The sequence below is a fragment of the Sylvia atricapilla genome, chromosome 20 (genome assembly GCF_009819655.1).
Source record: "Sylvia atricapilla isolate bSylAtr1 chromosome 20, bSylAtr1.pri, whole genome shotgun sequence".
Lineage (NCBI taxonomy): Eukaryota > Metazoa > Chordata > Aves > Passeriformes > Sylviidae > Sylvia > Sylvia atricapilla.
Window position 1 is genome coordinate 9,758,791 of NC_089159.1, and position 15,384 is coordinate 9,774,174.

Here is a 15,384-nt window from a genome sequence, read left to right on the forward strand (position 1 = left end):
CGTGCTGGGCAAGCAGAAGCAACAGCCTGGGCCTGACAACTCGGTAAGGAGGGGCTTTAATTCTCTAACTCATCCTGGGAAACTCCGCAGAAGGAGCAGCGGAGCCTTTAGCGGACGTGGTGATCCTTTGGGAAATGGGTGGAGGAGGTATCTGAGTTTTAGCTCCTGCAGTGTAATGGCCAAGTAAAAATATTTAAACTCCCTCTACACCGTGCTGGGCAAGTAGAAGCAACAGCCTGCCCCAGCCCCTCAGCCTGGGCCTGACAACTCGGTAAGGAGGGGCTTTAATTCTCTGACTCATCCTGGGAAACTGCGCAGAACACGCAGCGAGCGTTCAGCAGGTGTGGTGATCCTTTGGGAGATGGGTGGAGGAGGTATCTGAGTTATAGTTCCTGCAGTTTAATGGCCAAGTAAAAATATTTAAACTCCTTCTACACCGTGCTGGGCAAGCAGAAGCAACAGCCTGGGCCTGACAACTCGGTAAGGAGGGGCTTTAATTCTCTAACTCATCCTGGGAAACTCCACAGAAGAAGCAGCAGAGCCTTTAGCGGATGTGGTGATCCTTTGGGAGATGGTTGGAGGAGGTGTGTGTTGATTCCTGTAGTGTAATGGCCAAGTGAAAATATTTAAACTCCCTCTACACCGTGCTGGGCAAGCAGGAGCAGCAGCCTGCCCCAGCCCCTCAGCCTGGGCCTGACAGCTCGGTAAGGAGGGGCTTTAATTCTCTGACTCATCCTGGGAAACTCCGCAGAAGGAGCAGCGGAGCCTTTAGCGGACACGGTGATCTTTTGGGAGATGGTTGGAGGAGGTGTGTGTTGATTCCTGCAGTGTAATGGCCAAGTGAAAATAATTAAACTCACTCTACACCGTGCTGGGCAAGTAGAAGCAACAGCCTGCCCCAGCCCCTCAGCCTGGGCCTGACAGCTCGGTAAGGAGGGGCTTTAATTCTCTAACTCATCCTGGGAAACTGCGCAGAACACACAGCGAGCGTTCAGCAGGTGTGGTGATCCTTTGGGAGATGGGTGGAGGAGGTGTGTGTTGATTCCTGCAGTGTAATGGCCAAGTGAAAATATTTAAACTCCCTCTACACCGTGCTGGGCAAGCAGGAACAGCAGCCTGGGCCTGACAACTGGGTAAAAAAGGGGTTTAGGTCTCTAACTCATCATGGGTCACTCCACAGAGCAGCAACTTTAGCAACTGTGGTACTTGTTTAGGAGAAGGGTGGAGGTATCTGAGTTATAGTTCCTCCAGTGTAATGGCTAAGTCAAAACATTTAAATTTAAACATTTAAACTCACTCTACACCATGCTGGGCAAGCAGGAGCAGCATCCTGGGCCTGACGACTCGGTAAGGAGGAGATTTAATTCTCTAACTCATCCTGGGAAACTCTGCAGAAGGAGCTTTCAGCAGGTGTGCTGCTTGTTTGGGACATGGGTGGAGAAGGAGGTGTTCTGAGTGTTGGTTCCTGCAGTGTAATGGCTGAGTAAAAGCATTTAAATTCCAGTTTTGTGATGTTTGCATTATCTCCTGTCCTGGTTCCTGACAGGGGAAAACGAGGTTTGAGTTGGGATTGTTCCCCTCCTGTGCTGCTCACTGAATCTGATCTTTGAGGTAGCAGCAGCAGAACTTGGTTTTCACTCTGCAACTCAGAGTCTTTAACCCAGAAAGTCCCTTTTAAAATCATACTGCATATAACCTGCAGAATATGTTAGTAGTAAGCCTGTTATTAATTTAGTATTTAAGAATGAATAAATACTCAATTCTGAGAGATCAGGTAGAATTACTGGACTTGCAAGATGTATTTTTGCCATTACATTAAAAATATCTGTAGTATTTTGCCAGAAAGACTTTGCACAGCCCTATTTATTTCCCAGTAAAGGCATCATAAATCTAGTTTGGCATTGGCAGCGTTTCTGCCTTGCCTTTAAATGCATTCCTGGCCCTTAAAAGCTGGTTATGTTGGGAGTTTTTTCCCCGTTCCTTCATATCATCAAGTGTGTTTACAAGCTGCTGCACGTGATGTCTCTGGAGTTGGGGACAGAAATGTGCACATAGGAGCTCTCATATTTCCTTGGTGCTTCCAGGAAGTCCTCCCTGCCTCGGATTCCAACAGGCACCTGAAGGACATCGATGAGGAGATATTTGATGATGATGACTTTTATCACCAGGTAGGTGATGGTAAATGTGTGCTGGAATTACAGCTCCAAGTTGGGTTTCAATACTTACAGAGAAAATGCAGTTGGTTCTCTGCTCCCTGTTTCTCTTTACCTGTAAAACCCAGTTACCTGTTTTAACACCCAAAATCTCTACAAGCCCCTCAGGGCACTCTGCTCTCAGGTTTTGTTCGAGGGCTCTGTGAGTTTGGAGTTGCCCTGTGGGTAACTTGGTGCTGGTGCTTGAGTGTCAGGGCTGCAGGAGCTGTGCCTGTTGTTCTCTCTGGGAAAAGGCTCTGAATTCTCTGCAGGTGACTGTTCTCTGTGGGCAGAGCACCCTTAGGAAAAACAGTCCCAGGAGATCCTCAGAGACACTGAAAGTTGCTCTTGTCTCAGCCTAAATCATCTCATTTGCCTGCTGAATGGGAGAGCTCCTGGGCTGCTCTGGCACTTCTCTTGGAATTGTGCCAGCTTGGATCCGGGCCAGTTATTCCTTTTATTTGCAAAATTCTTAGAAGCAAGGAATCTGCAGCCAGTGCAGGGAAACACTGTGTTTGTAGTTTATTGAATAAGGACAGTGCCAGCTTTATGAAAAACTGGAATTGTCACATATTGATGAATATGTCACTGTAAGTCCTTCTGTAGTGTGTGAAAGCCTCTGCCTGCTTTGATGATCCACACAGAGCCTGAACTTCAGGACTAAACAAATATCATTATATCACTGGAAAGACAGAAATTTTTGATCTGAATAGTTTTTATTAGAGTGGCCAGTAAAGTGCTAGGGGTGTAGGAGAGAGCTGGTGCCATGTGAGGATGTCAGATGGTGATGGGAGAGGGCCTGTCCTGTTGGCAGCAGGGATTGAAGGGGCCAAATCTGTTGAGATAACTCTGAGGTGGTATTTGGGGTCCAAGTGGCCCAGAAGCTCAGCTCTGGGGGCAAATTGGACCCTGAGAACACAGAAGGAATGAAGCTGGCATAACAAACTCATGGAGTGGAGGAACAGCTTAGGTTGACAGACCAAGGACCTGTACAGAGAAGGTGCTTCTTGGCCATGAAATGTTAAATTTTTTTAAAGAAAACAGCAATGGATGAGTGTCCCCATCTTTCTCTGTAATAACTGTAACTGTGCTAAATTGTGATTTCAGAAATATGAGCGGGCCCAGCCTAGCTTCTCCCCTCACTGGTTAATTGGGGTGCTGGGGTTAATCTAAATTAAAACTTAAACTAATAGAGGTCATCGAGGGAAGAGAATCACCTGAGTAAAACAAATGGCTCTGCCAGGCACAACTGTATCTTGGCCATTTCCCAGGAGGGAAGTGGCAGCAAATTGGAGCAGTTTGAGGCCCGGGCAGAGGTGAAGGATGGGTGGCAGGGGCTCCCTGCAGAAGGCAGCCTTCCAGATTGCATTCCCTGCTGCTCCAGCTGCAGGAGCAGGACCAGCCAGCAGCATCTGGCAGCACAGCCAGGCATGGGTGCCACTTTGGGAACCCCACGGACTGGAAATATGGTGCTTAGCCTGGTGCAGGCTTTAATCACTTCCCAGTCCTTGGCAGCGGCTCCGACAGCTTCTCCCGGCCTCGTACATCACACACAGACATCTGCTGAGCTGCCAGGCAGCTGCACATCCATTTTCCTCTCTTGCTGGGGTTGGTTTTTGATCTCTCTCCCTCCCTTCCACCCTTCTCCTCTCCTCCATCCCCCAAAATGCTTCCTGGCACAGAAGGATCCAGTGTGGGGATATTTGTGGGGATGGCAACCTCCTCCTCTGCCCCAGCTCATGTCCCATGCTCAGTGGGGTTTGGAGATTGGAGCTGAAGCCAGTTCAGGGATCAGGCTGAGGAAAATGGCTCTGCTGTGTTTTCTGTCACCTCCCCAATTAAATTGGATTCATAAAGTGCTTTCCTTTATTTGTCAGGGCGCTGAGCAGGAGCTGAACGTTGCATTGAGAGCAGGGAGAGCACAGCACAATGGAGCTGCCCAGGGCCTGAATGGCTCTGCTTTGCCTGGGTCAGAACTGAGCAGTGCTTTTGTGTGTGTGTGTGTGTGTGTGATTGCATGTGTGGGCATGGAAATAAAACCTAGGGAGGGAACTGCTTCTCCAGGAGTGATCAGCACCGAGCTGAGGGTGCTCACAACCTCTGACCCCTGTGCATAAGGCTGATTGCAGCCTGCATTTCAGCACCTGCCTCTCCCTTCCTATTTAAATCTACATCCAGGCTTCCCTTGGCATCCTTTTCATGCTTCTAAATGGCCTTTTATAGTTATGAATGTATTTTGATTGCTGCTTAAAAGGTAAACATTTGGATAAAGAACAGCACTGGAAAGCAGCTTCCTCTATGTGTCAGTGGGAAATTAGGCAAGTAAAAATGAACCAGATTTGATGAATGTGCACGAGTTAATAATAACAGAATAAGTAGTTATGCTGTTTTATTATAGATTATAATAAAAAGCTCTTTAATTAATCTGTTTTTCTTCTGGAAAAACAATTTTCTTGTCCAGGTCTTAATATTCAGTGGAATTCAGCAGGTGGGTTTGGTGGAATTTTCTGATGATTCAGGATTTAACTCTCTTCTGCCTGTTCATCCCACGTTGCCTTTTCTCCTATTCTTCACTTGTTTTATAAGCAGTTACAGTTTTTATTGTGATGCTCCACGCTGGATGGTGATGGAAAGCTGAGCTGGAATAATGCAGTGAAATATTTTTATTTGGGTGGGAATAGTGAAAGTGTTTCAGAAGGCTCCTCATTAGGGGCAGCAGTGAGAGGCTGGAGCCCATTTCCCTTTCCTTTAAATTCTCCTTCATACGTGGTTTTTAGGGAAGAAAAAGGCTTTTTATTTTTAGAAGTCATATTTACGTAGAATTCATTACAGTTGATATTGCAGCATTAGGACTTAAAATTCCAGCCTGCTACCAGGGAGCTGCTGCTCTGACATGCTACAGTGGAGATTTTATTGTTAGGTTGAAATACTCCTCTGGTAAAGGAGAGAGTGGAAATTGGTTTATTTCCAACAGGAATTAGGTTAGTGTTCATATGCTAAGTGTTCCACTGGTAGCAGCTCTTCCCAGAACAAATGTTCATCACTGCTGGCAGCAGGTATGCCTAAGGAGAATTGGGAATATCCATAATCCCCTTTTTTTCCTCTGCTCAGCTGCTCCCTCCTCTCCTGGTTTTGGTGCTGTTGTGCATTTTGTGACACACAGTCCTGGCTGTGGGCACCAGAGTGGAGGGGGAACACCCAGGGAAACACCAAAGCTTTCCAGGAGGGGTTCTCATCCCCCCAAACTGGGATTTACCCCAAGGTCAGCCTCCTTAAACCCCCCTGTGTGACTCTTGGGAAAACTTCACTGATGGGGTGAGTGTCCCCAGCAGTTTCCTGGGCCCACAGGAATCTGATAATGCCATAAACAAGGAATTACCAATCCAGAGGACTATTAAAAGTCGATAATGGTGAAGAATAGAGAGAAGCCTGGCTTTGTGACAAGCTGGTTTACCTTAATTAAACCGGTGAGTGATTAATATGGACAGCTGATCTTGTGGCTTTAATTAGATGCATTTAGAGTTTTGTGTGAATAAGAGATGTCTCGAACCATCCCACAGGTTAATGGCAATACAATACTCTTATCACGGGCATGTATCTTTCAAATGGCTGGGTAGATGGTTAATAACACATTTTAAAGCTTGATTTGGAGCTTCTGTTAATGGGTTATTCGAAAATAGGCAAATCTGTGCATCCTACACAAACCTGAATTTGAGTAAAATGGGTTTTAAAAAGAGACCGTCCAGTGATTTCAGCTTGCATTTTGTTAAATATAAAAAACTAGTTTTTTTCAAAGCATTTCAAGGGCGTTTAAAATAATATTTGAGCTGCAAACTTAAATTTTCTCTGCTGTTGGTAGAAATGTTGTTACACAGCTACTGAGTGGGACCTTGGAAGGGGATCTATAGATAGACTTTTTTTTTTTTTTAATTTGATTTGCTCTGTAAGGTCTTAAGACAAGTGAGCCTTTTGTCACGAGGCTGATTTCAGCTCTCCTTAGCTCTTTGTCTCAACTGGAAATTCTTCGGGGTCTGCAAATCAGAAAGGTCAGCGAGTGTAGGATTAGAAACACTGATAGATAGTGCATGAAAATGAGACCTAACCTCTCAAATGAAAATTGACCTCTCAAATGAGAAATGAGTCTCTGTTACCCTTGAACAACACCCTGATGGCATTTCCAAGTCCCTCTGATTCTGTCCAGTGGGCTTGGTGTGCATCTCTCCAGCTGGCACCGAGGGAATTCTATAGGAAGCACTTGAGTGGTGTCAGGACAGGTTTTGGGTTCTGCAGGAGCTCTGCTGGCAAACCTCAGCACTTCCTGCCAAGGAGAATTGAGCTGGCATTGACACCTTCCCTCTGCTGCCAGCTTTTGGCAGGAGCAGCTGGGATTGGGGAGGTTGAGCTGTGGGATGGGGCTGTGCTTCCCTGCAGTTGTGTGTGCTGCCGTGGGAGACTGAGCTGAGGTTCTGGGAAGAGGTGAAGGAGGGAAAGCAAAACAGGATCTGTTTCAAATCAAAGCCTTTTGATGCTGGAATTGCCTAACTCTGTCTTCACACATCAGGGCTTAACGCTGATGGTGATTTACTCACACTTCCTAGTTAATAATTAGACATTGGGAGACACCATATATCACTCCTAATGGAATATATGGGGCCTGATGAGAGTTTTCTGTTTTGACTAATAAATTTTAAGCAGAATCGCCAGGCTTAATGAAATATTACCGTTTGGGAAGTGGTTTAAGTCTTGTGCTGGGAAAACAGTGTGGCTTTATTCAGTAAATGAATTTATCATTCACTCTGTATCCCGAGCCCTGGCTGGCTCTGGAGCACGGGCTGGATGCAAGACTCTGAACCAGAAAGCAGAAAACTAATCAAATCCTTAAAGACCAAAGGCAGCCAGGCAGGCCTGGACTGACTTTTTCAGTGGTAGCCTCTGGCTACATCCACTTTTATTTTAGTAACCATTGTTAGCATGATTTATAACCTCAGCTCGGAGACGTTCGCTATTTAGATGTAACAAGATGCTTCACAGCTTTTATTTCCATTTCTTAATTTCCCTCTTGCTCCTGCTTTGGTTTTTTGTTTGGTGTTTTTTTTTTTAACTTCTCCCTGATCTTTTGCCTCGCTCTGCTCTCCCAGGCAGTGTCCCCAGCCCCACAGCTGACCCTGCACTGCAGGAGCATTTGGAGCACTGGAAGGCCCCAAGGTCGAGGGAGTTGGTTCAGGGTTAGGAACCTGCCCCAAAAATGCATCTTGGAATCCTGGAATGGTTTGGGTTGGAAGGAACCATAAAGCTCATCTTGTTCCACCCCATCACAATCAGGGACACGTTCCACTGTCCCAGGTTGCTCCAAGCCCCATCCAGCCTGATCTTGGACACTTCCAGGGATCCTGGGGCAGCCACAGCTTCTCTGAGCACCTCTGTCAGGATCTCCCCACCCTCACAGCCAGGAATTCCTTCCCAAAATCCCACCCAACCCTGCCCTCTGTCACTGTTCTCACCAGTGTGGGAACAATTGTAAGACCCTGGGACCCTCCTTGGTGTTTCAGTGTGGATTTCTGGGCCAGCAGGAGGAGTCCAGCCCTGCAGGGAATGTCCTGCTGCTGCTGCTTCCCCGGGAGCACAGGGTGGGGTTTGTGTGTGACATCTGTGCCTCAGCAGCTCCTCTGTGAGCAGCACCAGAGCAGACAGCAAACTGCCCTCTCTCCTCAAGCCACTCTCACCTCTCTGCACCACTTGTGGCTGCTGCTCCAAGCCTCCCTCCCACCTTGCTTTTGACAGAATATTGACTGGAAAGCGAGATCCCATTTCTGCTTAGCCTTAAGGGCAGCTGTTTGCAGAGTGGCAGTGTTACACAGGTTTACTGTGTCGTATGTCTGTGTAACACTGGATTTGGATCTTGTATTTAGCTGCCAGAAGTGACTGTGATGAAGTGGCAGAGATAAACTGATAGATTGTGTGCCAGAAAGATGTTGGGAATCAATCAGATAAACAGGGCAGAGAAGTAGCTTGCTGTTTTCTAGTGATAATAAACCAGTGGCCTGGCTCCTGGAGTTTTAAAATGTAATTGCTGCAGTAATAATCTCCAAAAATAAGCAAGTAGAAAAAAAAAAAAAGTAGTGGCAGGTTTTTAATTATGTTTGAATCACTCTTTTTTTCTGGTAATGTGATGTATGCCTCGAAGGAGAGGAAGTACAGGGTGGAGGAAAAGCATCCAGCATCCTTTCTTCCCTGGAATTGCCTGGATTCTGATTCCAGGTGGGTCTGTTTCAGGCAGTAACTTTCCTGGCTGGTGAAATGTAGGTATCCATAAAGCAGTTTGTTCCCCTCAGTTTTGGAGGGTTTATTTCTGTTCCTTGTGTTGCTGTCTTGGCCAGTACCCAAGGCACAGCACGCACGGTTTGCAGCGAGTGGTGATAAACACACAGCACCAGTCAAGGATCCAGAAAGGCTGTTCACAACATCCTCTGGCTGCAGGAAGCAGAGAGGACAAACCCCAGCCCTCAGGACACAAAAAGAACTAGAACAGGCTGCCTGAGCACTCCTGCTGTAGCTATAAAAAGGATTTTGCTGTGCTGTTCTCTGAGTGAGCATTGCTGCCCAGCTTCTCTTTGTGAGTTGTTTCATTCCCCCTGCCCTTCCCCAGGAGTGTGGGGCAGCCCTGTGGGGCTGAGCTTCTGCACATCTGCCCCTGTCACACCTCTGGGAGCTGGCTACACAACAGCTGTGCTTATTCCAGATGGGATTTTTGTCTTCCTGCAGCTGCTGCGAGAGCTGATCGAGAGGAAAACCACTTCCCTGGACCCCAACGACCAGGTGGCCATGGGCAGGTGAGTGACAGGGGCTGTGACATCCCTGCCTTCAGCCCAGCAAAGTGCCCTGTGCCCTTCCAGTCCAGCCCATTGCAGAGGGCAAAACACTGAGTTCATCTGGAAAAAGGCATGACATGAGTCAGGGAGCTCATCCTCTCTAACAGACTGAGTTATGGATCACCCAGTCTGATTTTTGAGCTGTTTGTGTGTGATCCTCTGGAGGTATTTCCCCATGGGAAAGGTTTGCTCCAGGTGTTTCTGTCTCTCAGTGGTTCCTGCAGCACAAAAACTGGCTGCCCACTGCTGAAATTTGGCTTTGTGTCTTTATTAACTCAGCTTTGATGTTGCCTCAGAAGAATAAACCTTCTGACCTCAGTCAAAGCAATTCCTGTGTATCCCTCCTGTAAGAAAAGCTTCTGTACAATTAAAACAATATCAGGGAATGGTCCCTGCATGCAGAAGTGAAATACAATTCCATGCAGAGAATTATTTCTCTCTTTAATTCCAGAGTTAGAAAGTAAAGAATCTTCCAAATGCCACTTGATGAGCAGTGTACCTTGAAATAGCCACAGGCTCTAATTCAGGAAAGTGTAAAAGCCAAGGAAAGCTGCAAGAGCTGGAGTTGGGCTCTTCCCTGACACAATTTTGGAGGGGTTGTCTAGAGGGAGGGGAAGAAAATGCATCAGGAAATTTTGTTGATGGTGAAACAACTTTTCTTCTTGTAAAATATCACCCAGATTTTAGTGCCGTGTGTCAAATTTATTTTGTGTACGTCTGAAATATTATGGAAAGCTATTCACTGTGATTTAACACGATATAGACAAAATTACATTTAAGTGGTGATTGCATTGTACATTTATCTGACTTTACAATAAAATAGATTACAGTAATTAAGATTATATTAAGATTGCAGTAATTGGATTTTGTTAGATTTTTTCCCTGATGTCGAGTTTTCACTGTATAAATCAGGTGAGATGATGCTCGTTTCAGTTTAAAAAAAATATATTTATAACCAGGAGAAGTTTTTTCCCTGCTGGAAACTTCTTTGACTTGAGGAAGTTGTGGTTGAGAAATGGAGCTTTTAATACAGTTGGGGATCAGAGAGTCTTTTTCTGGGAGTGTTCAGTGGCTCTGAAGCTGTGTTCCTGTTGTTCTGCATCCCCCAGGCAGTGGTTGGCCATCCAGAAGTTACGGAGCAAAATAAAGAAGAAAGTGGACAGAAAAGCCAGCAAAGGAAGGAGAATCCGGTGGGTGACACCTTCTGCCAGCACACACGAGTCCTGATCTTGCAAAAAACCCCAAAGTCTGACAGCTCTGGGTGTGTTTTAGCCCAGTTGGCCCTGGGGGTGTTGGGTGGTTTGTGGCCTTGAGGCCATTTCTTGCTCTGGGGCAGGCAGTGGGGAATGCTGATGTTCCTGGAGCCTGGAATAAAAGCTTGGTGGATGCATTGCCCCAGTCAGGGTCTGAGGAAACACCAGAGAAAGGTGCTCACCTGTCCCTGAGCCATTTGGGGCTGGGATTTCCAGAGAGAGCCAGTAAACCCCTCTGGTGCAATTTATATTTCCTGACTGAGACGTGGGCAGCATCTCTGGGGGAAAAGATGTGCAGAAACACCTCAGGTAAATCTCTATTTCTCACTGAGTGCCACTTGCAATTTGGTGTCAAATCTCTCTTTACTGGTAACTCACATCACAGCTTCCTTCATGTCTGAATCATTTCCCTCCTGGATCACTCATTTGGGTTGGACTCAGTGGAAGAATCTTCCAGGTGGGAAGGATGAGCAGAGCAGGAGGTGTTTCCCCTTTTGCAGAGCAGCTCTCTGAGTCTCCCTGAGATCAGCATGATTTGTGGTGGAGGAGGGAGGATGCTGAAAAGCTGCTCTGCTTCCTGAAAAATCCACCACATTAACCATCCTTTGTGAGTAAACTATAAATCCTGAGTTTAGATGGCATCTGATAGAAAGTCAGTGGAGTCAGTCTGGGTCTGGCCTGGCATAGCAATTTTTAAGATAGATGTCATAAGATAATTTATTGAAAGAGGGAAGAGCTACTTTGTTGGCCTGAAAAGCCTGTAATTATTGACTATCAATATTCTTTTCTGTCAGCATCACACATAATTGGATATATTCAAGATTCAGTCAAAACTCCTGACAACATCACACAAGTGAGGCAGCCTCATAAACCTCCAGGAATAATGGGGAAATCTCTCCTTGTGTGCAGTCTGTGCCTTCAGCACTCCTGGGAGAGCAGCTCTCCCCCCAAAATCTGTTGCCTCTTACATCTTAGGTGTCACTTTTTTGCTTCTTTAACTAAAAGTTGTACTGACCCTGCAGGGAAAATAACAATAAAAGAAAACCTCATTGTGGTTGGGATTAGGATGCAGTGAAGCTCCTGCATTTTTCAGAATAGGGCAGTAGAGCCTAAGTGGGTATTTTTAAATAGTTGGTGCTTCCATTGAGAGATTTGGTGTCACCCCAGGCAGATCCCTGACCCTCTGTTCTTCCTTCTCTTTCTTTAAAATTGGAACAGCAGTGCTTAAATTTGCCTGCATGACTTTGAGATGCTGGAGAGCCAAGTCTTTAATACCAAGTTTCATCTGTCTCCTTGACTCTCCCTTTTTAGCAAAGCCTCAGTGTTACAGCCTGGTTGGGTGCAGTGTTTATTGCAGGGGCTGAGGATCTTCAGGTGCTTCCAGAAGCAGTCAGTCTTCCACAAGGGAAATCTGGCCATTAAGAGGGGAAATAAGTTCATCCAAAAATCAAACGGAAGAAGGGGATGTTTGCACACCTCTTTCACGTGTCAGTGTTTCCTGATCTGTTCTGCTGTGACGTGGGGTGTCTTTCTCTCCACTGAATGAAATATTTTACGTCTGCTGGACTGGTGTTTGCAGAGCCCTGATTTCCAAAGCCATCAGATGTGGACAAAGAGCTGCTGCCAGGGGCTGTACCTGAGTGGCCACAAGCCTGTGCCAGGCTGTCCCTGCAGGAGCCCTGTCCCCATGGAGAGACCCCAGGCTGTGACCTGGTGCTTGTGGCTGCTCCTGCCTCCATCCTTGCAGCCTCACACCGAGGCAGCTCCTTCCCTTGACAAAGGCAGCAGAGTGCAGAGAAGCCCTGGTGTGAGCTGTGCCTGAAGAGCCTTCTGAGATGGGCTGTGAGCTCAGCATCCCCCAGGGAGTGTTCCTGCACAGGCAAACAAAAGGGAGTGCAGAGGTGACAGAGTGGAAAGGTGATTCTGGGCAAATGCCAGTGAATCCTTTTGCCTGCTATTTGTCAAGCTCTAAAAATAGCAGCAGCTTGGATGAGGCAGCTCAGGCTGGGGCAGGCAGGCAGTGCACACAAATGCCTGGCTTTGGAATCCCCTGCCCTTGGACACGGGTTTAAAGCCTCCTCATTCAGAGGTTCTCAGTACCCTGTTAAATTTTATGTCAGGTCCTTGAATATAAATCATGAAATCCCTGCAAATGGCAGATGGGAAGGGGATCCTCTCTCTGGAGGTGCAGGGCAGCTTGCAGCAATGTTTTGGTGATGAGAATATGCCCCATCCCATCTCTGCACAGGCCTTTTCCTGTCTCCTCCTTCCCTTGTTTCCACATGCTCCGTTTACTCAGGGTAAGATTTTCCATCTCTGGAAATGGCTCCAGAGTGGGATTTTGCTGTCCTTTAGGGCCCTGCAGAGCACAGAGCAGGGCTGGAGGGGGAGCAGATGGATGCTGGAGCTGCTGATGCTCCTGGGCACAGGTTTGAGCAGGTGATGAGGATGGGAGGGCTGGAAGGAGGGGCTGTTTCTCTGTCTAGGGCTCACAGTTCATGGCTGCTGCTGCCCTCTCCTTTGCTGGGCTGAGGAAGGATTTGCAGTTACTCGGTTCATTTTATCACCTGATCATTCCCGTTGTGAGAAGGGAGGGACAATTGGCAGCTGCAGCTCGTGACTCCTTAGGGATGAGCCCCCAGGAAAGCTTTTCCTGTGGGAGCTGGGCTGCTCCTGCTCAGGCCTGCAGCACTGCCCTGATGTGAGCAGTCCCTGATGTGCTGCCTGCTGCTCTCCTCAGGTACCACGTCCACAGCAAGCTGGTGAGCTTCATGGCACCTATTGACCACTGCACGATGAATGATGATGCCAGGTGAGTAAGAGATTAATTATGTTTCTCAAATGGCTCCATGACAGTGTGGTATTGACCTGTTCTTCAGCCTGTCACCCTCTCCATTCCTTCTTATCAGTTCCCCATTTGTCACTGGCGTCATAGCCTGGGTGTCTTGGTCACATCTGTCCTGGCAGCCTGGCTGAGCTTTCACTCTGTAATTACTGTGACACCAAACAAGGAGTTGTCATAAATCTCAGCACCTACCCTTTGATTCCTGCTGTAGAAACTCCTCCCATTTTGAATTTTCCCTGGTTTGTGGAATTAGTTTGGAAATACACATAGTTTGGAAATATACCTGGTGTCTTCAGGTAGAATCAGAACTTCTAACAGAAGTGGCAACTTCTCTGTTCTGGTTAATGTGCACATTCTTAGCTGAGTTAATGACTGCAATAGTTCTCTCAAGATTCACTCCAGACTTTTATGTTGCTTGTGTTTATCTCTATTTAAGGAGTAAAGAATTTTATTGGGAGGCTGTAATGTTTTAATGTGGGAATTAGTAAAAGAAACACCAGTGAAGTTTTATGCATGATTACCAGACAGCTCCCCCACATCTCCACCCGTATTTCTTCAGCAGAACACTTTAAACCCAAATCTCCAGAAGCTGAGCTCTTTGTGAGAAGGAGGTGGAATAATTTTTTCCAGTGAATGGATGGAAAAAGCTTGAGAAACATCTTTCCCCTGGGTTGTGGAACATGTTTGTGCTTTGTGAGGGAGAGATGTCATTTGTCTGTTTGTGAAATGGAAACCAAATACCTGCTGCTCTTTTGCTGCTGCCTTTTGGGGGATTGCAGGGACTTATGGATGAGAAGTTTTGTGTCCATGGGACCTGTGCTGGTTCATCAGTGCATCTTTCTCAGAGTTGCTTTACTCTGGTTATTTTCCCTCTCTCTTTTTTTTTTTTTTTCAAATGAGAGCAAAGCCCAACTGCTGTGTTTTTTCAGTATTGTTTGGATCCTCTCACCACAGAAAGAAATGTGGTGACAAAAATGTGGTGAAAATGACAAAAAGGCTCCAAGCCATGTAGTCCTGATGTTTAGCTTCAATTTCCCTCTGCTGTAATTTAGGACCAGGTGGGAACAGGTTCTTGCTTCCTCTTTGCAGCAGCCCTTGCACCTTTGAGTGGGAATTCTTGTGAAAAGCTGGGAGTTATTTTTTGTCTTCCTCCCCAGTTCACACCATTTGTATTTGCACTCATACACAGAACACATCCAAAACACTGCAGTGGGTGTCTGAAAATCAGCCTTTTTGTAGGTGTTTTGGTTCAGCTTTCCCCAGATGAAGAGATCTGCTGCTCTCAGTGATTTGTTTGAAAATCAGAGCCACTCTCTCTGGGGGTCAGCTCACCTCTCTGCTTAAAATTCCCCTGCCCTTGGCACGAGCCACAGGATCTCTGTCCAGCACTCAGCTGGACCACACAGGGCAAGAAGAATTCAACATCTGCAGGTGAATTAAACAGAAGAGGCCAGGCCTGTGTCCTGGGGAGGGAAGCAGCAATGATAACAGCTTCCCTTTGTGGCAGAAGCAGGGAATTTTATTTGTTTGCAAGTGTGAATTACTGGATTGAGAATGCACATGGGCATTTCACAGAGATGTGACTGTGCTCTGAGCCAGTTTTATTTTATTTTTTTTTTCTGGTCAGGCACTTAAAAAGCATGACCCCAGAATTTATACAGCTCTGAACAACAGGCCAGTGTGCTGTAGTGGGAGAGATTTCCCAGTGCCAGGGAGCTGTGTGTAAAATGGGTGTAGAAACAGCTGGCAGAGCTTTCCCTCTGAGTTCTACCAGTGGCCACAGGGGCAGGAAGACACCAGGAAAATGCCAGTAAATAGCTGAATATTTACTGAATAGTGGGTGGGTTTGGGGGTGCTGCAGAGGGCAGGAGGTGAGTGAGTGGTGCCGTGGTTCTGGTTCTTCCTTGGCTGTGCAAACAGAAAGGAAAGAAATCCCTGAGCACTGCCAGGAGAAGGGGGATCACTGCAGATTTTACAGCCTGAATTCGAAAAGAAAACCACACAAGTCAAATAAGTGCCTTTGTCAACGTCCCTGCCACTCCTGCTGCTGGTTTGGAGAACAGCATTGCTGGAGGCAATTCATCTTCCCCTTGCCCATTTTCCAGGCACCCCAAGCATGGGCAGGGCTCTTTAACCTCGTGCTCACATATTTTATGTTGTGATGTGTGGGACACTGGTGGCCTCCAGCCCTCCTCCTTTTTAACCCCTCTCTGGCAGTATTTTAA

At 46.7% G+C, this 15,384-nt stretch overlaps 1 protein-coding gene across 1 annotated transcript in view; it reads left to right on the plus strand.

The window, feature by feature from the left end:
* AATF (apoptosis antagonizing transcription factor) overlaps nucleotides 1-15,384 on the plus strand; it is a 38,405-nt gene that overhangs the window by 15,021 nt on the left and 8,000 nt on the right. Inside the window, exons 8-11 of the mRNA XM_066333560.1 lie at nucleotides 2,085-2,168; nucleotides 8,955-9,022; nucleotides 10,171-10,251; nucleotides 13,055-13,126. Coding sequence (XP_066189657.1) covers nucleotides 2,085-2,168; nucleotides 8,955-9,022; nucleotides 10,171-10,251; nucleotides 13,055-13,126 — 305 coding nt within the window. The remainder of the gene's footprint in view (nucleotides 1-2,084; nucleotides 2,169-8,954; nucleotides 9,023-10,170; nucleotides 10,252-13,054; nucleotides 13,127-15,384) is intronic.